This window comes from Podarcis bocagei (genome assembly GCF_964188305.1).
Source record: "Podarcis bocagei genome assembly, chromosome: 6".
Classification (NCBI taxonomy): domain Eukaryota; kingdom Metazoa; phylum Chordata; class Lepidosauria; order Squamata; family Lacertidae; genus Podarcis; species Podarcis bocagei.
In genome coordinates, this window is record NC_138130.1 from 33,505,409 (window position 1) to 33,530,275 (window position 24,867).

General features: G+C 42.8%; 1 protein-coding gene across 2 annotated transcripts in view; it reads left to right on the top strand.

Annotated features, from left to right (window-relative positions):
• The window catches only part of GABRG3 (gamma-aminobutyric acid type A receptor subunit gamma3), a 300,817-nt gene that overhangs the window by 22,205 nt on the left and 253,745 nt on the right, over nt 1–24,867 (top strand). For both annotated transcript variants that reach the window (XM_081197585.1, XM_081197584.1), the window contains exon 3: nt 11,264–11,331. In XM_081197585.1, the coding sequence (XP_081053711.1) occupies nt 11,264–11,331 (68 nt within the window). The remainder of the gene's footprint in view (nt 1–11,263; nt 11,332–24,867) is intronic.

A 24,867-nucleotide genomic window follows, 5' to 3' on the forward strand; every position in this document is an offset into this window, starting at 1 on the left:
TCCCCTTCTGTCCACCCTAAACGGGCAGACAGAAATATGGCTGGTGGTATTTTGATTGATTGATCCATTGATATTGATCCATTGATATTGGGGACATCTTCCCAATAGTGGGTCCTGAACCCCTGGCCTACCTGGCAGCAAGCCAGTATGTCAAATCCAAAGTTCAAATCCACACAAGCAAAGTCCAAAGGGTCAGGAAACTCAGTCCAGGGTCAATCCAAGTAGTCTAGCAGTCAGGATACAGTCCAGAATCAAACCCAAAGCACAGTTCCACAGAGGCCCAGGAACATCCAAGCAAAGGTCAATCAACATGAGCAGCTGAGCAGACACAGCAAGCCAGCTCTGCTTCCCTCTGCAAATCCCTTTGCAGGCTGATTGCAGCACCTGGACTTAACGAAGCAGGTGGCCCTCCCCTGTTCTGAGCTGAGGAATCACACACCTCCTCCCAGAGCTAGCGAGCCCCACCTGGCCAGCTAGGAAGCTGGGCTGTGGGCCCTGGCCTGCCTCAGCCTCCTAGAGCTCCCATCTTGCTGATCCCTACACCTCAAAGCCTGCCATGTTCATGGAGACAGACCCCCCCCCAGCTCTGCTGATGGGTCCTATGCATTGACCCCAAGCCCCTCGCTATCCTCCGTCACCCTGTGAGTATTTCCTTCCCCCTCCCCTGCTTGTCCTGGTGTGTCCCACTTCTAGCTGGGATCCTCTTCCACCCCGCCATCATCCTGCTGTGGTTGCTAACAGAAAGCCCTATAAGAAGCCTTTCAATGGGCATTTGATCCTTAGCTGACCCAGTTGTTCTCATTGGGCCCAATGTGGGTCTGGTTACTGTGCCAGAATAAGGCTGGTGCAAAGAGAAGCCTGCCTTGCCATTTCAGCAGGGCTGAGGAGGCAACAGCATCCCCACAACTCAGTGAAGTCCCTGCAGATTGTGTGTGTATGTGTGTGTGTGTGTGTGTGTGTGTGTGTGTTGCTGCCTTATTTATTTGTCCATGTATTCATGGGCTTGTAGTATTTTTAATACCGGTTCTACTGTTTCGTGGATGTTACAGTTATATGTTTTTATTGAATTTTATTATGTATGTGGGTTGTTGGGGGTTTTGTGTGGCTGGTAGTACATCACTTTGGGCAAGATAAAGTGACTATCAAATTCAATAAATAAATAAAAACATTACTCTTATGGAGAACCACCTTATAAGTTGGTTCAGTGCCCATTCTGCTGCCCGGATGCATTAACCTGGCATGCCCGACTTTTGATCCTCACTGGTCATTTGATTTCAGAACAATGTGGCTAAACTCACAAACTGAATGTCAGGTCACACACTGACCTGGTATGTGTGTTCTACATTTGTTGTAGAAGCCTAGGTACTGGATCCCTCCTGTAGGAAAAAATGAGGTCAGTGAGACCCTTTTCCTTCCCATGGACTCAGCACATAGCCTGACCCATAGGATCCAAGTAGTCTTGCTTAATGTAGCAAATTCCAACACTTCAATATGTTGTTGTTGTTTAGTCGTGTCCGACTCTTCATGACCTCATGGACCAGAGCATGCCAGGCACTCCTGTCTTCCACTGCCTCCCGCAGTTTGGTCAAACTCATGCTGGTAGCTTTGAGAACACTATCCTCTATCTCGTCCTCTATCGTCCCCTTCTCCTTGTGCCCTCCATCTTTCCCAACATCAGGGTCTTTTCCAGGGAGTCTTCTCCTCTCATGAGGTGGCCAAAGTATTGTAGTCTCAGCTTCAGGATCTGTCCTTCCAGTGAGCACTCAGAGCAAATTCCAACACTTCAATATACCATTCTTTTAATCACATAGGTGCTGGTGGTATTTTTTCTTCTTCTAATACTTTTTATAAGTTATCTATGCTACTGCAGTCATAAAGAAAAATTGCTTTTTTTGTCCTTTGGTACCTATGTATCCCAAATATCCCAACATAATATCTTGCTGGTACTTCCTCACCACCAGACACTCCTGTCCTTTTCACATTTCCAATAATTAGTGTTATATACTCTAGATAGTCTTAGAGGACTTGCATAGCATCTTACCCACAGTTTTAATGAATTACCAATTAGGACTAATGATGCTGTAGTGCTTGTTTGCATATGTCCAGGTGTATTTTCATACACAACCCAGAACTGGTTCTCCAATTAAAACAGAATAACAGCTTTTAGAGAAAGCCAGTACTGCTTTATTTGATGTGTAAAGGAGATTCATATGTTTGTGTTATACAGGAGGCATTTCAGGGAAGCCCTATTGACTTACATCTGAGTAAACAGGATCAGACTAATTGTTTACATCTGATTCTGGTTTAAAATCTGAAATAAAACTGTTATAATTTAAATAACAGGCATTATAATGTGGTTTAGCTTTATTGCCATGTTTGTCATTCTATTGCACACCAAAGATCTACTCTGTAAATGTGTTTATGCATATTCTTACATAGTATGTCAATTTCACATCATCAGTATTGCTATATTCCACCTCTTCAACAACAACAGAACTGCATAGAAATAGAAAGTGCATCCTTTTACAATATGGGGATTATGTTCAATTTAGCTGCTGCTAATAAATCCAATATAAATTCTCCATCTGGTTTTTGAATTGCTTCTTTTAGATATCCTAGTAGGATGACCTTGATACATCTAAATCAGGCATGCCCCTAATGTGATTAAAGATTGTTTTCCATAATTTAATCTTGGGACAAGTCCAAAATCTCAGCCTTAATGATGTTACGTTTCGGACGAGAATCATGTCCCAAGTTAGATATATCTTTTCATCTGTGAGAAGTCGGGCTCCTGTGCCACTGAGATTGGAGCTAGCAGGTTTTCTTCAGCTGTACCAAAATATGTCACCAGTAAGATATTTGAAGTACCAACATCTCTCCCTCCCCCCCTACCCCCTGAAGTATAATAATGCAATGTCTGAAGAAGGAAGAAATAACCTTTCGCAAGGCCACAAAACTGGCTCAAAGTGGGTCATGTGCTGGACATTCTATGACTATTAGTGAGTGTACAGAAGGAGCCGAAGGACAAAACTCTGAAAAGCCCTTGCAGACAGAACTGTCAACAGAAAGTCTAAAATTTCAGTAGGAAGATAAAAATGAATGCAATCCAGGAGAGGACCCCAGGAACCAGGGCTAAAGCAAGAAGAACAGGATGAGTGACTGTCAAAGGAAGCAGAAAGGCTTAAAAAGAATAAGAATGGAATAAAACCCTTGATTCTTTTTGCCAAGGAAAGATAATTAGAAACTGTATTAAGCTTCTGCTTCATTGAGAAGAAGGGTAAAGCAGATTGAAAAGGGTCATGACTAAGTTAAGTAAGAAATTTGAGGTAGCAATGATTTATTATTACTATGACTATTATCATTTAATATCATATAATTGTTTCAGGGATTCTCTTCTAGATCAGATTCACTTTTATCTGTTTACTAGGGGCTGGATCCCCGCGCACTCCACTCAACCCCCTGCCACTCACATAACACACAACTCCCCAATCTCATTTCTGCAGCCCCTTCTCTCTTCTGTTCTGTAGCCCCTCTTTGCATCAGTTTTCACCATCATCCCCATAACCTCCTACATCTTCCTCCTTGCACCCATTCCACCCACTTATGAAGCTAACATCCCCTCCTCTTCTGCACACCCTTCTTAATGCACTTTTTCGGAAAGCAATTTCCCAAATTGAATCCATTTCTGTATGTTCCCCCCCCCCATTTATATGCACACTTTCCATTAGTATATGCACTTTTGTACATAGTACTTGGCTGGAGAACTGCATTGTAAAATTCAGAGAAGTGTGAATATTGAAGGATGACTGTGTTTTGCTTGAATCATGGAATCATAGCTTGGATCATTGAATCATGGAATTGGAAGGGATTATGAGGAAGATCTAATCCTTCCCCATGCAATTCAGGAACCTTTTGTCCAACATGGGGATCAAACCCACAGCCTTGAGATTAGGAGTCTCAAGCTCTACCAACTGAGCTGTGTGTTTTGCTTCATGCTTTGTTCCAGAAATTGTGAACTTGGCAAGTTCCCATTTAAATGCTAACTGAATCAAATTTATCCCTCCTCTGTACATGGCATATTAGGGTGCATTATACTGTTAAAGGGACCAGTGTCGGATTTGTGGTCCAAGCCACTGAGCCTTGGGCTTGCCGATCAAAAGGTTGGTGGTTTGAATCCCCACGACGGGGTGAGCTTCCGTTGCTCGGTCCCAGCTCCTGCCAACCTAGCAGTTTGAAAGCACACCAAAAAGTGCAAGTAGATAAATAGGTACCACTCTGGTGGGAAGGTAAACAGCGTTTCCATGCGCTGCTCTGGTGTCGCTGTTCCGTTGTACCAGAAGCGGCTTAGTCATACTGGCCATATTACCTGGAAAAACTGTCTGTGGAGCAGACAAACACCAGCTCCCTTGGCCTGTAAAGTGAGATGAGCACCACAACCCCAGAGTCATTTGCGACTGGACTTACCTGCCAGGGGTCCCTTTACCTTTATACTGTTAGAATATTGGCTCATCTAGCTCAGCATTGTGTACTCTGATGGACACCAGTGCCCTAAGATCTCCAGCAGATCTCTTTTCATCATCCACTGAACTTCAGTGCTCCTTCATGCAAAGCATCTACTCTGTTGCTAAGTGAAGGCTCCCCTGCCCCCACCAAAGCAGTGCCTTTGAGAACTAACACGTCACCATTATGACTCTACTAACTCCTGGAAGTACTGCACAGTTGACTCCCCACCCCTTTCATCTTCCCCACAGGCTTTCCGAGGAGCCCCCTGTCATTCATTGATTCACAATGTGGCCTTTGAATTGTCCCCTCTTATGCAGGCCACAGAGCAGCCAAGGTGGGGATGCAGGGAGATGTAAGGCACTCAGCAGGCCAAGGCACTCAGTGGAGACCAATGGTTATGTTCATTATTTTATGTGCTTTGGTGATCACAAATATGTGCATCATCATATTGCAATTTTAGATGAAATCTCCCCTTAAAAAAAACCCATTAGGCATCTTTCTACCCCTGTGGGCTTTCCATTAAACAGAACAGATATGCCAAAGTCTTAATCATTTTCGATATGTAATCTATTAAATGCGGTGCAAAAGAATTCAAACAAGAAAGTGAAATACTATCAAATCCAGGGAGGCTGCTGTAGATTTGTGCTGGCACACATAGAGGCAGAATTTATCCCCTTGATTTACAGCTACAAGATTTGGAAATTGTCAGATGTATTTTGCCAGCTCTCCAAATAACCAGGATAACCTTTATTCATGTTTTCATTAGTTTCATCAATGGCCTTCTTAATTAGAAACAGGATGCTTGGATATTACAACGTATGTGACAAACAACTAGACAGCTCTAAACATTTGTCATTTGGTGCTACCAGATGTCAGCCTGGCAGTGTTGAAATTTGGACACATTTCCTCCCCCCCCCCCTTTCATGGAAAATAACCACCCTGCGTTAAGAACTGTTTCAAAGAGGTTGATTTGAGAAGGCTGATATCTCTGCTGACATCCTTTAATCATTCTTCCACCGATGATAAACATGTAAATGTTATGGTTGCTGACAGCACTTTCAAATTATTTTTGTCTGATCCCTCTGACAAAGAAACACTGGAGAGCTAGAGATCCATTTACAATCTGACTGACAGATTTCAGAAGAGCTAGCATGAACATTCTTCTACCTGCCCACCAGGCAATATGACTGCGAGGAATGACCTCTGTCTCATGACAGAAGGCTCCAGACCCATGACTAAAATAAAGCCTTTAAAAATATGCATTTTTGACTATTCTATTGTGTCGCCCAACTGAATGGATGGGGAATCTATGACCTTCCAGTTGTTGCTAGACTGCAACTCCCATTGTTCATGACCACTTGCCAAATTGGCAAGGGCTGATGGGAGTTGATGCCAACAATATCTGGTGGACCACAAGTTCCCCACCTCTGCCCAGCTGGAACATTTGATAGAACTAATCCTTTGTGTGTCTATTTTCCTTAAGTGGGGAAGTAATTACATGCTCACCTTTCTTACACTATACTCTTTGTTTGGCACATTGAAGGAGTAGAAGTTCTAATTGGGGTGGAGAACTGGTGAACCCCTAGATGTTGCTGGAATCCAACTCCCAGCCGCCTTAGGAAGAATGGTCAATGACAGGAATGATGGGAGTTGTAGTTCAGCAACATCTGGGTGTTGGTGCCACAAGTTAGCCACCCGGTTCTAGATCATTTCAATATGACATGACTCTGGCCTTCCCATAGGCATCTGGGTAGAAACTCTGGAAAAGCAGGATGCTTGGCTAGATAGCTTTTTGTTCTGATCTAGCAGGGTTTTTCTTTTGTTTAAAGAATGTATCAAACTGATTTTCCACTGTGGTACCTCTCTAGTACTCTGCAGGGAGATTCCACCTGCAAGCAGATAGTTCTAGCCAGTGTGGTGTAGTGGTTAAGAGCGATAGACTCGTAATCTGGTGAACCGGGTTCGCGTCTCCGCTCCTCCACATGCAGCTGCTGGGTGACCTTGGGCTAGTCACACTTCTTTGAAGTCTCTCAGCCCCACTCACCTCACAGAGTGTTTGTTGTGGAGGAGGAAGGGAAAGGAGAATGTTTGCCGCTTTGAGACTCCTTTGGGTAGTGATAAAGCGGGATATTGAATCCAAACTCCTCCTCCTCCTCTTCTTCTTCTTCTTCTTCTTCTTCTTCTTCTTCTTCTTCTTCTTCTACAGTGACATATGCAAGTTCCAGGGAAACCATGTATTACCTTGTATTGTCGTCTACAAGTTTCACTGATTGCATGTGTATAGAAGGGTCCTGGACCAAGAATCATGGTATACAATTGCATAGCTAAACCTTCCTAATAGGGAGGATTAGCAATGAGACAAGGAGCCAGTGCCAAGTGTAATCAAATGCATGGTTTATTGCAGAAATAGAAATGTCAAGTAACAGCTCTCAGACTGGTCCAACAGCTTCTGGTTAAATCCACAGAAGGCAGAGAGAATTGGGGCAGATAGGTCGGGCAGGAACAACGTGCTGAGCTTAGAATCATAGAGTTGGAAGGGATACCAGGGGCCATCTAGTCCAACCCCCTGCAAGGAATCAAGAGAAAAGGATGATACCTAAAAAAAAGGGAGGGCAGAGCAGTAGACACCAAGTTAGAAGGAGGGGGCTAAATTAATGGTAGGGAACCTATGGCCTGTGGGCCTCAATGGGCTTCCCTTTGGTCCATAAGCCATTTAGTCCATCAGTCACTGTGTCCTCCAGAAGCTGTTGGACTACAACTTGCACCAGTTGCAGCCAGCATGCCCAATGGTCAGGGCAGATGATGGAAGTTGAAGTCCAGCAACATCAGGAAAGCACCACATTGGCTACCCCTGCTCTCAAGCGGAAATGCCATGTTTTTCAGTTTTCCTCTAGCCTCTTTTCCATCTTCCAAACCCTGGGGCTCAATCCAAAGTTGAGAAGGAAGGCACAGCCATTTCCCCCTTCCCTTCTGTATAGTCTGGGAGAGTGATCGAGAACTCCAGGGACTCAATCTAGGGGCCTTGTCTTCCCACTTTCAACACGTGAAGAGAGCAGGGCCCATTGAGCCATGCCTTCTTTTGCATCCTATTGTAAGTTCTTCAAGATGTTTGAATTCTTGACAACACAACAGGTGTCATAAAGTTCACACTGCCCCAGTTCAAGAAGAACGGATTCGGAGATTCACAGACACTTTGATTGTGATCTGCCTACTTTGTTCTGCCCTCTGCTTTCCCCCCGGTCCATGCAATACTTCTTAAAATTACACCTATTATGGATTTCTAGAGGTCCCTCAATTATTTCATTTTGCAACTTCTCCTCTTAAGAGGAGCAGCAGGAAGATTGTCATTTGTTTTCAGTTGCGTTACAATCAGGGTTACATTGATTAATCAGTCGTATTTGTTCCGTTTTCCGTTTTTGATTGCTGAAGCCAGGGCTTCAGTTCATCTGAGGCTATTCTTTGGGTTCAGCGTGAGTTTCTGGATTTAATTAACTCTCCCAAATTGTCGCAGAACAGTCTTTATTCAACTCTACAGATGAGAACAACTTGAATCCAGCTACTGGATTATTATTATTTTAAAACCCTTCAGTTAGTTTTTACTCATCTTTCCCCCCAATATATGACTTGTCAGCAATTACATAAAGTTTCAGAAAGACTGAAATTCATCCATGTCCACCCTACATTTAGTCTGAATTCAAATTTCTAACTTTTAATTAGATGGTCAAAAGGCTTGCATGGAAAAAATATTTCTACACTGTATTGTATCATTATAAATTAAAGGATATTTCAGATTCTTGGTTCCATTCCCTTCTTGCTATTTTTTAAACTGACCGGCGATGTCAAGTTTTAGAAATACGCACAAGTTCAAACTGCAGAAGACGGGGGGAGAAACGTCATACCCAATTGGCAGCGAAGTGAACCCTGGTCTATTTGTGTTTCTTCTGCCTCTCAGGAGCTCACCATTTTATGCTCACAGCAACCCTCTGGGATAGGTTAAGCTAAGAAATAGCAACCTGCCCAAGGCTACCCACTGATCTCTGTGACATGAATAAACAGGAATCTGAACCCATGTCTTCACAGTTGAAATCCAACACTTTCCCACATTTGAGATTTTATATTTCACTAGTACAGTTCCCATGAAATCATTTCATTCACTGCCATAATTAATGCTAGTCATGTAAATCTAATCAATGGGATTTACAAACAGAAATATTTGAAAGCTCCCCCCCCATTTATGTTTTATGTGCCTGCAAGATCATTAGTATTTTGAACTACGCAAGGTTTATTCAAGCATCTTGGGATGTGTGTACATCATCACAGGTACAAATGAGGAATGCAAGAATTGCCATGCTGAATCAGACCCACAGCTCATCTAGCATTCCTCCCCCCCCCCCATGGCTAGCCAAGGAAGCTCTCAAGCAGGGCAAGAGAGAGAAAACCTGTTTGTCCCTGGTTGCTGGTATTCAGAACATGTCCCATTCTGAACATGAAGACTCCTTGCATAGCCACTCTACCTAATCAAGAGGGACATGGGTGGCGCTGTAGTCTAAACCACTGAGCCTCTTGGGCTTGCCAATCAGAAGGTTGGCGGGTCGAATCTCCACGATGGGGTGAGCTCCCATTGCTCTGTCCCAACTCCTGCCAACCTAGCAGTTCAATAGCACGCCAGTGCAAGGAGATAAATAGGTACCGCTGTGGCGGGAAGGTAAACAGTGTTTCCGTGCACTCTGGATTTCATCACGGTCCTCCGTTGTCCCAGAAGCTGTTTAGTCATGCTGGCCACATGACCCAGAAAGCTGTCTGCAGACAAACGTCAGCTCCCTTGTCCTGAAAGCAAGATGAGCGCTGCAACCTCATAGTCACCTTTGACTGGACTTAACTATCCAGGGGTCCTTTACCTTTACCTATGCTAATGCATCTTACAAGCCATGTACTGCTGCCAAGCTTCATGGACCAAGCAAAATTATTCAAGTGGATCAAGGCATTTCTTGCACTGTCATTATCATCAGTAGACTGATCAATAGTATTTCGCAGAATTCATGACCATATATATATATATATATTTCATGGCACAATATTTACTTAACCCTCCCTTTGTTATTATAATGTTTTAGTGCAGCAATAAATTCTATTCTCATTGTTTATTGTGATTCAATGGTGAATTATACCTACTGTGACGGCCACCTCCCAGCCACCCTGGTCTCATGCTGTCTGAGGGGAGGGTGATTCCAGGTAACAGAGGGCTGCCATCTGCTCAGTCTGCCTTAAAAAACTGCACCAGATAAAGCAGTGCTGGTGGGGCTATTTCTACAAGGCTGCCCTTTTTCAATCAGCCTCTGCATTACCTTGGGGGTCTCCCTGAAGCCAATCGGTAGCTTCTAAAGTCGGGGGCATTACTATAAGAGACCACACCAGGTTTATGAAACAGGGACAAATAGGCCAAGTGTCCACCCCATTTCCCAGCTCCAAAATACTATAGGAAAATGGGGGGCATTCTGTTTTAGCCCTTATGTGGAGGTGTCCATGGTAGTCTATTTCTGTATATGCACTCTACATTTAACGCACATTTAAAACACCCCATCCCCCAATTTCCTGGAAACTACTTTTTAAGGGTGCTCGGAATTGTACAGCTGTGTGAGGTAAACTCCAGTCTGCAAGATTCTTGGGTTGTTTGTGTGCTTTAAATGAACTTTGAATGTATGGTGTATTCCATGGGTAGGCAAACTAAGGCCCAGGAGCCAGATCCAGCCCAATCGCCTTCTAAATCCTGCCTGCAGATGGTCTGGGAATCAGCATGTTTTTACATAAGTAGAATGTGTGCTTTTATTTAAAATGCATCTCTGGGTTATTTGTGGGGCATAGGAATTCGTTCATTCCACACACACCCCCCAAAAAATATAGTCCGGCCCCCCACAAGGTCTGAGGAACAGTGGACTGCTCCCTTGCTGAAAAAGTTTGCTGACCCCTGCACTGTATTCACAGCCTGTGTGTCTAGTGATACTATATATAGTTTAGTCACTAGGTGGCACTGGATTTAGTTGTGTCTAGGCAGAGGCAGAAGTATCCAATTATTGTTCTTTTATTGTTTTACTTCCAACATTTGCATAGTGCTTTTCACCACCGAATGGTCACAAAACAGTTTCCAGTTATGCTCAGTAAAGCAAGCTATCAGTCAACGTAGCACGGTGTTTTAAACTCTACAACGCAAACAAATTACCGTAGAGTCCGTAAATAGTCACAACATTTCAACACAGCAAACAACCCTCTGAAAGAGAAACAATCAAGTTCATGTTTAGCTTTCTGATTGGTATATCCTCTAAGCTTTCCATGATACAATGTCTCTTCTGATCCCTGGCAGACTGAGTTACTTTCAGGGTCTTTCATCCAGAGGGTGGGAGCAGGAGGAGTTGCAGATGGACTGAGGGACTAGCTGATGGTGAGGAGGCCAGCCCACAAAAGGAGCCCCCTCCATTGAGTTATAGAGTTCCAAATGTGGCTCCAGAGAGAAAGAAAGGAGGACTACAGAGTCCTGTACGCCCGAGTATACACAATGTGAATTCATTCCCAAGCTGTTGCTTAAAAAGAGAGAGAGGATTTTAGAAGAGTTCTTGGAGGGGGGAGGAGATGGTCTGTGCAGTGCTGTTGTTTCAAAACAGATTTGAGATGGGAAGGCTATAATTACAGAAATGTTAAACATGATGCCCTGTGTTGTCTCCAGGGCACTATTAAATGCTGCTTTTTTTCTTTCTTTCTTTCACAGTGAAACCAACTGTCATTGATGTTGACATTTATGTTAATAGCATTGGCCCCGTGTCATCAATAAATATGGTAAGTGTCTTCCAGTCAATGATTTTATTGGCATCACTGCTCGTGCCATCCGCATCTGATCCCCTTAATTTTTACTAAAACATGAGACGAGGTGAAGTGTTATGGTTGCTGTTGTCGCTGTATTTTCTGATCTGGTTCTGCTTTCCTGACAATTCTTTGTCCCTTTATTGAGGGAGGCCAGGACGGTGCAGGCAGGAGAGAGCTGATGATCAGCAGTATCATGCTGTGATCTGTCTGCCACAGAAAAAACACTCTTGAAAATGATGCATATTCCGTTTATCTTTGGGAAATATGCTTGCCCCGACATTGCAAGCAATGGTGAAACAATGCTGACCGCAGAAAACATGGCCATGTAAACTAACGCTGCATTCCTATGCCTGTGTCTACTCAGAAGTAAGTCCTGCTACTCTTGGCAGGGTTTACTACTGGGTAATTGCGCCTAAATAAATTGCAGTCATATGTTTTGCCATTGAAAGACTGACCTGATATCTTTTGGAAGTCTGCATGTCAACATGGTGGACTCACTGCAACCAAGGCGCTGACTGCTGAACTGTCTCCAGGTTTGGGGGAGTCCAGGATATTGTAAGGGAACATCTGCTCCCCCATAAAGAGGCTGTGACACAGATGGAAACTGATGTTGTGTGACTCATCATCCATCAGTGGTAGGTAGTGGCCATTGGAACCAGTACTGAGGAAGGCAAAGGAGTCCAACAGGAGGTATACCCAAAACCTACAATAAATTTTGACACGGGTGGCGCTGTGGTCTAAACCACTGAGCCTCTTGGGCTTGCTGATCAGAAGGTCAGCAGTTTGAATCCCCATGATGGGGTGAGCTCCCGTTGCTCTGTCCCAGCTCCTGCCAACCTAGCAGTTCGAAAGCACACCATTGCAAGTAGATAAATAGGTAGCACTGCGGTGGGAAGGTAAATGGTGTTTCCCTGCGCTCTGGTTTCCATCATGGTGTTCCGTTGTGCCAAAAGCAGTTTAGTCATGACCCGGAAAGCTGTCTGTGGACAAATGCCGGCTCCCTTGGCCTAAAAGCGAGATGCGCACTGCAACCCCATGGTTGCCTTTGACTGGACTTAACCATCCAGGGTCCTTTACCTTACTACTATCAATGGAGCCAACTAATTCTCATTATCTCTCCATCTTCCTCACTGTTGAGTGTCCAAAAGGCAATGTGATAGGAGGAAGGAGTTTGCCTCTTGGACAAGTTGTAAGAAGCAGGATGGGGGCAGGGGGTTGGCTGGGGGCAGATTGATGTTGGTGAGGCAGTGCCTCATTAACCTTTGAAGACAAGCCTTCATTGCTCATCATACTGCAGTCATGATGCTGACTAGAAGGACGGGGACCGTTTTTTCCATGGCTTTGTAATTCCCGACTCCTAAAGATTTTTCACGCTCGGCCCCCTCTTGGACTTTTGGAGGTTTCTGAATCCTTTTTATTCTTCTGCTGCTGTAACTTTGTGAGACTGTAGTTCGTTTATGAGCGCTTTCGTTGTTTTGAATTTAAGTGCATTGTAGATTGCTTTAATGTAAAGTGTGCTACCTTGTTGTGAGTCTTTCAGAAATTCACAAATAAGTGCACTAAAGATGCTATCCTCTACGCACTTAGCCTGGGAGGAAGACAAATTGAAATTGGTGGGACTCACTTCTAAGTAGACATGCACAGGTTCATACTTTAACAATAATGTTTGGGTTTCTTTAAAGCACTTTTTAAATGCATAACTCTTATCGGCAAGGCAAAAATACATTTGTACTTAAAACCACATTTGTTCCCATCCAGTGAACTTGGCAGTGGCATTTTATAACACAATGAATATCTCTCTGAGCTATCTGTCGAGTGCATATGCACAGTTAACTAACACTTAATGGTTTGTGGTGCACAGGCAAAGCTTTAGTTGCAGGAGGCTATGCAATAAATTATGTGAATGAATCTGCTGGTCTACAGTGTACATGATTTAATTCTGTTTTTAGCAGTGATTTTGGCCATAAAGGACATTTGGAGCTGAACTCAGAAGAAATTAGGGATGTAGTCTTGTACATACTTATTTGGGAGTAATTATCACTGGGAGTAAATCCTAGTCACGGTGGGGGTTACTTTGCGGTAGGGTTGTGCTAGTAATTCTGCTTCCTTATTTTTTATTAAGATACAGAATATCATGATGGTACAACAAATTAGTTTATGCTAAATTACACTTTCTTAGAGTTAGTTCTTCCGTGTAACAATGCTCTTTGCTGTGATGTTCAGCTCTGTTGGAATGTTGGCTTAATCTTACTCACAACGGAAAGCTTTTAATGCCAATAATTATATTGGGAAACAGCAGCTACCAAATTCTAAATAATGACCCTGATCCAGAGAGAAATGTTGATACTTAAATGCAATTGAAATTAATGAAATCGTACTTGCTACTGGCTTGTTCTGTTGATTTCTGTAGGACTTCAAGTAATTTTCTTTGAATCAAGGTTAATTAAAATCTGTTTTCTTTGCCTATTGAAGGGTTGGGGTTTCCTCCCAAAGAATTTGGTGTCTGTGTGTGAGAGAGAGGGATGCTTTGTTTATCAAGGTGGCATCTGTGTGTGTCCATTAGGGGAGGGAAAATGGGGGGGGGGGATGAAGGCTAATCAATTCAAACACTCATATGTTGCCAGGATTCAATGAGTGTGGAATTTGGGTCGCTACAAGACCAGGAGTTCTTTCCTTAATTTCGCACTAGCTGGGGTAAACAGAGGCTAACATAATTTCACATCTCCTGTGCTTGTGTAGAGGTGGGAATGCACAAGTGACTGTAAGTTAGAAGCATTTTAGTAGAGCAGGACCACTGGATTCCTCACCCTGCAATTTTGATTATGACCCTTGCTGTATCAGAATATTATGGTCAGTATGCTATAGCTGAACAGAGTATTAGATCAGGGAGGTCAAGAGAGGAGTCTTGTTGTTTGGCAAACCAAGACATCCATACACACTGCCCTGGCTTGAGCCCAAGGAGGTCACTTCAGTGCTGCTAACATAGTGGTTTGACTTCACCCCTAGAGGCACACTCCATTGTCTCTCAAGACAGATGGGTGCCAACAAATATGAGATACTTGCCATGTAGACCACCCTGAACAACTTGGTGGAGGAATAGGGTAAACCAGGGATGTATACATTTATATAGTTGAAGCTGCTCCAATTTTATTTTTATTTTGCTTTGAAATTGGTTGGTTGGTTATTGCATTTGTGGGGGATTCTGCTGGGCAAAAATCAAGGTACAAATATGAGAAAGAAATGAGTTTCACCCTCTGGACATAGGTGGTTACTCTGCAAAGTCCATAATATTGTTGGAATTTCTGAAATCAGGCTCTGCCTATCCTGCATCTAATTTGAACTCAGGATAAATTTAAAGTCCATCTGTTGTTGTTGCTGTTTAGTCGTTTAGTCGTGTCCGACTCTTCATGACTCCATGGACCAGAGCACGCCAGGCACTTCTGTCTTCCACTGCTTCCCACAGTTTAGTTAAACTCATGCTGGTAGCTTTGAGAACACTGTCCAACCATCTCATCCTCTGTCGTCCCCTTCTCCTTGTGCTCTCCATCTTTCCCAACATCAGGGTCTTTTCCAGGGAGTCTCTCTTCTCATGAGGTGGCCAAAGTATTGGAGTCTCAGCTTCAGGATCTGTCCTTCCAGTGAGCACTCAGGGCTGATTTCCTTCAGAATGGATAGGTTGGATCTTCTTGCAGTCCAATGGACTCTCAAGAGTCTCCTCCAGCACCATAATTCAAAAGCATCAATTCTTTGGCGCTCAGCCTTCTTTATGGTCCAGCTCTCCATCTACTCTCCATCTACTACCATGTAAACATGGCATATCAGTGATCTGCATGACTCCACCCAGATTTGGTTGCACAAGACATGCACACATAAATACATTTCGTATGCCTGTCTCTGCTCTGACTTAGCACACCACATTTTGTCTCATTTGTTTGAAAGAGGACAAATGCTTAATATGCATTTATTAAGCAACATGAATCAGAAGAGTCCATGCTGTATGCAGGTTGCACAAGCCACCCCCGTTGATTTGTTGTTACGGGAGAGAAAGATAATTAGCTATTTGTCAATTCTAAGGCTGAAGCAGATGGTTCCCTTGCTGGGCAAACTTTGCTTTTACTTGAAGAAAAATGAATCAAATACATTATTTTGACTGAAGATGTCAGTTGCCCCAGTACTTTCTGCACACTCCATCTTTTGTTTGTTTGTTTCAGTCATTCGTCAGGAAATGCACATTCCATATTTTCTTACCAAGATTAATTTTTCCCCCGGAAGCTCAAGGGCTTAAGTTTAATCTGCATCTTCAGGAGACCAAGTGATGGGTCATTTGCCCTGCAGTTTGGAATGGCTCCAAGGAACCATGTTAAACAGAGGTGCATAAAAAAATTTAAATGATCAGTCAGCCAATCACTTTATTTGCATGCTGCCTTTCCAAGGTTAAAACCAGGCTCAAAGTGGCTGAGAACATATGAAAAATTACATAACTACAAACATATCATCATAACAAACAAAACATCAAAAGGTATGTACTGAATCGAACAATTTATACACCAATCATAAGATACAAAATGAAGATACAAAAAAGTAACAGCAACAACAGCAAAAACCCCTAATAATACCTCAACTGTTGTCCAGCTGACATGTCTCTCTCATGTTCCATGCTTGGATTCATAGGAGTACTGAACACTTCAGCCAGTGTGGTGTAGTGGTTAAGAGTGGTAGTTTCATAATCTGGTGAGCCGGGTTCGCTTCCCCACTCCTCCACATGCAGCTGCTGGGTGACCTTTGGCTAGTCATACTTCTCTGAAGTCTCTCAGCCCCATTCACCTCACAGAGTGTTTGTTGTGGGGGAGGAAGGGAAAGGAGAATGTTAGCTGCTTTGAGACTCCTTAGGGTAGTGATAAAGAGGGATATCAAATCCAAACTCCTCCTCCTCCTCCCCTTCTTCTTCTTCTTCTTCTTCTTCTTCTTCTTCTTCTATGTAGGAAATCCTACCTTCTAATAAAATATGCAGTCCAGTAGTTGTCTTTATAAAAAACTGTTTGTCACTCAGTTATGACCAATTCAAATGGTTAAATGTTCTGCCTATTACAAATTCTACCTTACAGTAAAGTAGCTTTTGTATGGAATGCAGGCAATATCCAATGAGTCTTGCTCAGAGTGAACCCATAGACCTAAGTTAGACTGATGTTGGGTACCACTCTGTAAATTTTAGCTTTTGTATGTTTTGATACTAGTACCAAAGTTATCCATGTATCATCTATCATGTATCATCTATCTATCTATCTATATCTATCTATCTATCTATCTATCTATCTATCTATCTATCTATCCATCTATCTACCTATCTATCATCTGCCTATCTCATCATAATCATCATCATCAGTCTATTAATAATATTATTATTTATACCCTGCCCATCTGGCTGGGTTGTCCCAGCCACTCTGGGCGGCTTCCAACACATATAAAAACATAATAAAATGTCAAACATTAAAACACTGAATATATTACAAACATTTAATATGAAAGGGTCAGGGGGGAAATAGAGATGCTGCCTCAGATAACAAAAGGTTCAGAGTAGAAAGGCTTTCCATGGGTACTAAGGAAAGAGGTGAGAAGTGACCATACAAAACAGGAAGTGTAGATTTCCCAAACGTTTTGACACCTCTGTAATAGAAAAAAAACAAATCGCACTTGTGTCCACAGAAATGTAAGCTGTCTGACAGAGAACTATTACATGTCACTTAATGCAGAAAGTCAAATTTGGACTTTACATTGCAGTATCAGTGTCGCTTTCTGTGTTGGCTCTTTATAGGAGAGGGGAATGAACAGAACACCACAACTTGCCATTATTTATTTATTTATTTATTTATTTATTTATTTATTTAACAAAATATATACATTTCTTGATTATTATTTTTAAATCAGAGCGGTATACAAAAGAAAAACCAGTAAAATTAAAACCTCACAACCATACTTTAAAACACAGAGAAGTTAAACTACTAAAACAGATTAGAAACAGCTCAACTTTAGAAGCATTTAGGTAGGCGTGTATAATACAATTTTTTCAGAAGATGCCAAAAATTCAGTATTTATTGAATGTGAGAACTATGGCAGGTGTTTGACACTTTTAGTACACACAGGGTTGCATCCAATACGATTATATTTAGAGTAGACCCATTGAAATCAGTGCACTAAAATTAGAAATGCCAAAACACTTCAGTGGGTCTACTCTGAGTAGGAGTAGCATTAGATACCATCCCAAATCTTTGATTATGAATCCAGTCCAAGCGCCATCTCTGAAAAGTGAGCTGTGAGGAAAGTGGCCCTCAAACTTCTCAAAATGCCACCAGGTGCTCTGTCTTGGGAGAACTGTGATTCATGCCTATGGCGGGAATTTACTCACCTTTTCCTGTTGTTTAAGATCATATTTATGTCTATGACAGCAATGGAGATTAGGAGATCTCTGCTGACAGAGACACCTTACCCAAGACTATTTGCTTTGGTTGTCTAGAAGCCCTGCCACTTCACTCCGGTGACATTTCAGAACTTCATTTCCAAATCCAACATTTCGCACACATTCATTTAATCAGTGGCTATAGGTTATTTTCCAGGCTAGCATTTCAAAGTAAGGCAGTAGAGGTAAACCCATTCAATCCACTTAAGTAAGGAAGCCTGAAAGCAGGAAGTTTGGCTCATCTCACTAGCTGTTAACAGATACATTAAGGTCCCTTTGTGACATTCAGGAGAAGCCACAAAAGAAGCTTTAACAACTTGTGCCTAGTTTCCAAGTCCCAGTCGGACAGGTGTGCATTCTCCCTTGCTGAGTCTCTCCATCTCTCTCTCTCTTACCACATCATCTTTAGATTAAAGTTGAGGAAAGGGGAAAACAGTAATAAAGAACGCATTTCTATAGTATGAACTAGAGATAGTCAACATGGTGACTCCAAATGTTCGTGGATTAACAACTCTCATCAACCCCAATTAGCATGGCCAATAATCAAGAGATGATGGGAACTGTAATACAGCAATATCTGAGGTGTGATGGAGGCGGGGACCTCATTAGATACCAGTGTTGTAGACACTGTCATTGCAGAAGTGATGTATTTTCTCCCACCAGACTCTTTATCTTCATAGTTTCTAAAGTGGAATGCCATTTTTAAGCGGAAAGCCTCTATCCTAATTTCCATCCATTGACAATGGTAACATGCATAAGTCTGGCTGATGCAAACGTATTTTTTAAAAATAAATAAGCTTGGTTCTATATGACTGTGATCTATTCCAATTACAATCAGTTCCTCAAAATCAAATTTGAAAAACAACACACCATTGACTTAAGGCTGTGTACACACTCCTGTTTTCTCTGTATCCAGTGCATCCTCCCTTCTAGTTTGGAAGACGGTTATATATGTGACATTATCCACAATCCATATCTATCCTGTAACTATCCTGTCATTTATTTTCATTTAATTCACAAGATTTCTACACTGCTCAACTGTAAATGAAAAATAAAAAAAACAACTCAAACTCAAAGCAGTTTACAGGGGGTGGGACTATAAAACTATTGGTTAAAAACAGTTTAAAACAACAATTTAAACTCCCCCCCCCCAAAAAAAAATCAGCAGTAAACTAAAAACATATTAAAGAACACAGCACTGGAAATACTGTGTTTTGCTGTGGTTTTCGCCAGAACAGCTTTGATCCAATTTGAGAAAAACCACAACCTAGCTGCATTTTAAGCCAGTAATGCATACGCAAGCCTAGATGAGGAATATAACTGTTTTCTTTTTCTTCATCTTTACAGCCACTTTCATGGTTTTGGTCTAACAGATACCTAAATTTAGCTAAGGCTCTGATCCAATATGGATAAAATAAAGTTTCCCTCTGCCTTTGATTCTGGTTCTGATTTGGGCATCTTTATGGCTCATCCTCAGCCATAGCTGCTCCTTTAACTTCCCTGCAGCTGTGTGGAATAATGGTGCCAGCACAGAGCAGGCAGAAAAATGTGTGTGCTGTCTGAAATCCCAGTGGGAGCAATGTTGTTGTGAGTTTCCATGCCCACGCCATGCCTGCTGCTTTATCAGTCATGGTTAAGAGTCAGTCTGTTTATATAGCACATTTTCCACAGATACATTCTGCTCAAAACAGTTCACAGAAGTCAAGTGCATTAGCAACAGCAAATAAAACGGATGCGCTGTGACATACCATTGACATTCCAACCATTACAATTCATTTAAGACAGATATCAAAAGTCTTGAGTGTGCATGAAATATACTGATGAGTCAATTAACAATATCCAATGCCAATAATATCAACATCACACCGTTTTAAGCAATTTGTTTAGCACGTCATATGGAGACACTTAATAATCAGATAGCTTTCCCACATTGCGGCATAGCATGGGGGGCTGGGGGGGCATAGCTCTGGGCACGTTATTTGGGGAGGAGGTGCAACCAGGTGTCCCCACAAGACTCCCTTTTCGAGGGAAGCCACACCAGGGCCTGGCCTTTGGAGCTGGGGTGGTGGCAGCAGTGGATCCTTCTCCTTAAGGGTGCCCCTGGGCCAGCTGAGAGGGAGAGGGGAGGGTACAGTCACCAGCCGGCCAGCGCTTCACTTCTGGGTCAAGCCTGACCGAGGGGCAGAAGCAGCAGAGAGGAGGAGAGACAGAAACCGCTTCACTGCCCCTCTCCTCCACTGGGCTTTGGTGCATGTGTGTGCCCCATGGCACTCCCAACCTAGTGGCATGCCCCACCACCTGGCATGCATGCCCTCCACCTGCTGTATGCATGCCCACCCCAGGCAGCAATAGGAGATGCTTTGCCCCTGTTCCAACATCAAAACAGAAAAGAGAAAACTAACACAACTGAACTGCTCTTAGCAGAAACTTCCAACCAAGCATACTGTATTATTCTACACTAGTGGTAGCCAATGTGGTCTCCTTCAGCCAGGGGTGACAACTTGAAGAAAATATTGTGGGGGCGCAGGTAAGCCTTGCCCCACACAATCAATCACATAACAAGGTGCACACACACACCCTTTGAATGGCAATGCCTATCAACTTTGGGGGCAAATATTTTATTGTTTGGGCTGAAGCCCCCATGGCCCCTAGGAGTTGGCGCCTATGCCTTCAGCTACGGTTGGACTACAATTCCCATCATCCCTGGGGGTTTTTTGGGCATGCTAGCTGTGGCTGATGGGAGTTGTAGTCCAACAGCTAAAAGACACTTCTCTGATGATCCTTCCTAGACACCAATACAGTCAAGATCTCCAGCTAAAAGCCCCACTTTAGCCCAGATGAAGAAGAGTTTGGATTTGATATCCCACTTTATCACTACCTTGAGGAGTCTCAAAGCGGCTAACATTCTCCTTTCCCTTTTCCCCCCATAACAAACACTCTGTGAGGTGAGTGGGGCTGAGAGACTTCAGAGAAGTGTGACTAGCCCAAGGTCACCCAGCAGCTGCATGTGGAGGAGCGGGGATGCGAACCCGGTTCACCAGATTACGAGTCCACCACTCTTAACCACTACACCACGCTGGCTCCCAGATGAGGCCACCCCACGCTCACTGGGATACCAAATCTATCCCTAGAAGAAAAGGGATAGGCACTAGGCACTTAGGAACATAGGAAGAAGATGCTTTCTACGTAGTCCCACCATTGTTCTCCTGGCTCAGTGATATCTATGCTGGACTGGGCATCATTCTCCAGGTCTTCAGATAGGGTCCCATGCTGGGGATTGAAAGTGGAACCTTCTGCATTTAAAACTGGTGCTCCACTACTGAGATGCAGCCCTTCTGTTTCAGACATCTCACTCTCCTGCAATGATCCCATATACTGAGCAGGAAAAGGGCGACTGCTAATCTAGTAGTCTCAAGGCAGAAGAAGCAAGATGGAAAAAGCCTCTCTCCAAGCAGATGTCTTCATTACAGGATAGAGTGCTGAAGGCAGTGCAGCAACTGCTCACATACTGAAAGTATCTTGCGGGCTGATGGCATTAGTCCCTAATACCCAGCCCCACTTTTATAACGAGACTATAAAGTTCTTCTCTCAGTTTGACAGCATCTCCCTTATGATCCACCTGGGGCTCAGGAGGACTAGCGAGGCAAGGCAGGTGGAAAACAGCCACACGTCTAGAGGCAAGCACAGAGTTCCCTCTCCCCTCTGGGATTCTTTTTACTAGGCTTATGGTTTACAGGGCTAGATTCACCAGCAGGCAGATGAAGCATAATGCCTTGGGGCTTGGGACTTCTGAAGGAAAATAAATGAGATCCCATGTAAAAACAAAATACAAAGAAACAAAACCCTTTAACATGAGATCCCATGTAATAAAACAACAACAACCCCAAACCAAAACCCTTTAATGAAGCAATCCCAGTTTATCAATAATGTAGCATTGCCAGGAAAACTCCTTTTCATATCAACTATGGACCAGGTTAAGGTCTGTATAGTTAAAGCCATGGTTTTCCCAGTAGTGATGTATGGAAGTGAGAGCTGGTTCATAAAGAAGGCTGATCGCCAAAGAATTGATGCTTTTGAACTATGGTGATGGAGGAGACTCTTGAGAGTCCCATGGACTGCAAGAAGATCAAACCTATCCATTCTTAAGGAAATCAGCCCTGAGTGCTTACTGGAAGGACAGATCCTGAAGCTGAGGCTCCAATACATTGGCCACCTCATGAGAAGAGAAGACTCTCTGGAAAAGACCCTGATGTTGGGAAAGATGGAGGGCACAAGGAGAAGGGGACGACAGAGGATGAGATGGTTGGACAGTGTTCTCGAAGCTACCAGCATGAGTTTGACCAAACTGCAGGAGGCAGTGGAAGACAGGAATGCCTGGCGTGCTCTGGTCCATGGAGTCACGAAGAGTCGGACACGACTAAACAACTAAACAACAACAATAATGGACCAGGTTGGATTATATTTCCCCCGTGAAGCAGCCTATAGCATGGAGGGGAGCAAGGGATCACCTGACTTCCTTGGCCACCACCTCCGTCAGCCTCATCACCAATATTCTGACAGAGTGACATGGAGGAGATCAAGTTCACATTTGGCCTATGCATGTAAAATCCAATGTCCATAGGCCAAAATCAGATGACTGGCTCTCAAGGGTGGGGAAAATTCCTCTTGTGTTATTTTGACCCACACACATATGTCGCATCTGACATTTACATTGTCAGCATGGATGTGTGGGACATTCGAGGTGAGGCAGCTCAATGGAAAGCAAAGGCATGAACTCATTCCCTTCCAGGTGATGGAGTGGATTGGGGGAAATAGTGTCCATTCTGTCTCTATAGGAGATACTATATCAGACGTGAACATCCTTATTGTGATATGTGATTACTAATTACACTTTCGCTGGATAACTGCTGATTCACTCACTCTTCGATGTGGATTACATGTTCCTCAGATGAGTTTCCCTTTGTGTTCTTTTATTATCTTTCCCCCTTTCTACCCATTTTCTTGTCTGCTCCCAATTATATTTGTATGCATCCTCTGTTTCTACCTCACTCTTTTCTTCACAGTTGAGAATGAAACCAATTCTCCAGACTTAACAATACCCTGATTGAATTCCAGCTTCAGTGTTGGGCTTCCCAAATGCTCATATTTCTTCTCTGTCAGGCTCACGAGGTACTTTTTAAAAAACAGATGTCTGAAAATGAGCACTTTCCGGTTAAATATTCTCCTCTGCTCATGACGTAATCTGCATTTCCCCTTTCTCTCTTTCTTCCTTTCTCTTTTGACTTATTTGCATAGCCCCAAAATATATTGCAGGAGCATCTGCAGCTGTAGAAATACCATCAGACTAATGTTCTTGGGCAAAACTCATTTCTTATGAAATTGCCACTCGATTTCCCAATTATTGTTTATGAACTGTACTTTGATCATTGTTTTATATATATTCAGGTTTTCTTTAACTACGATAGAAATGGTATCTTCTGGAACTGATGGGCAGAGCTGCAGCCATACTTTACTATAAACAGTCAGAAATAACTTTAGACCTCCTGAATGGAACCAGCCATCACCATAGCCTTGATAAAATTTCCTCTTTTATTTCCTGCCTGTCTGGCACTCCAGAAACAACCCCTGTGTTGTTATGAAAGGCCAGTGCATGACTGGTGGCCGACAGTTGGCTTGAATGATCACAAGCTGTGTAGGCCTGTTCAAAAAATACCTCTGAAATTCCCCCCCCCACACACACAACTTTTAAAAACACAGTCTTTCTATTAAAGCCACATATCTATATTTTATTTGCACTCATCTGTCATCATGCTTGGGACTAAGTGTGCATGCACCAAGTCAAAATGGTGGAGGGAAACATGAAAATTCACCAGCATTTTGTAGTGTGCATTTGCACATTCTTGAAAGCAAATTCCTCCAATATAATGTTATTTTTGCAATTATATGTATTTTTACACACACTTTCCCCTAATATACACATTCAGAGGACATAATTTGAAGGATAGCTGTGAGTCAGTTTGCACAGTTTGCAGATTAGATGCATTTGTATGAAAATGTGAAGCAAACCGTATTTCTCCCCATCCTTTGTTTGAAATCACCTCTATCAGTTTTTTCTCTCTGAGTCCACCCGCCTTCTTACTTTCTCCTAGTCAGGGGACGGCATCTCTCAATTCTTGCTCAATTCTTGCCCAAGAGGATTTATAGTTTGTAACTCAGAGTAGACACACTGAAATCAATAGCCAAGACAATTAATCTTATAAAGGGACTACTCTAAGAAGAATTATTGGTCCAACTCTAACACAATAATCCTAAACACAATAATCCTATCTACTCAAGAGTGAGTTCTACTGAATTCAATGGGAGTTGCTCTAATGTAAGGATCTATAGGATTGTAGCTTACCTTTCCTAATCATGACATAACTGTGGGGTATATATTGCTGAGATCTAATGCTATTTTTATTGATTTCCACATTCCCTAAGAGTCGGTGGTTTCTGTGTAAAAGTGTATCTTAATCATCAATGGCTGTCATTTCATGGCCATAAAATACTCATGTCATCTATAATCCATTTTAAATTGAGTAAAAACACAAGGAAACAAGTCCCATGGCTTGTGAGAAGTACGTGATATAATAAAGCTGTAATTTATGCTGCTAGCCATCAAAATGCCAATGCTAAACAAATAGCAAGAGAGATATACATGACTAGCATTGGCCAGTTTTCAGAAGCAGAAAATGTAAAATCCTAACACTTTTGGGGGGGTAGTTATACCTGTAAATATTTAATATTGAATAGATACTGTGTTCACATGCCAGCAAGCACTGCTCCAGCCATGAGTCCATTAAAATGAATGGAATGGTGCTTGATAAGTCACATCCTAAAAAGGTGGCCCTTCACTGGGCGACTCCATGATGAGATGTAGATGCATGGGCTCGTGTCTCTCTGCCCATGTGCAACGGACTTCTCTATGCTGTATCTATAGCACCTATCTTAAATATCTAGTTAAAAAGCAGCATGTCATATGACACAGCACTATCTACGTATAACAGAGATTGACA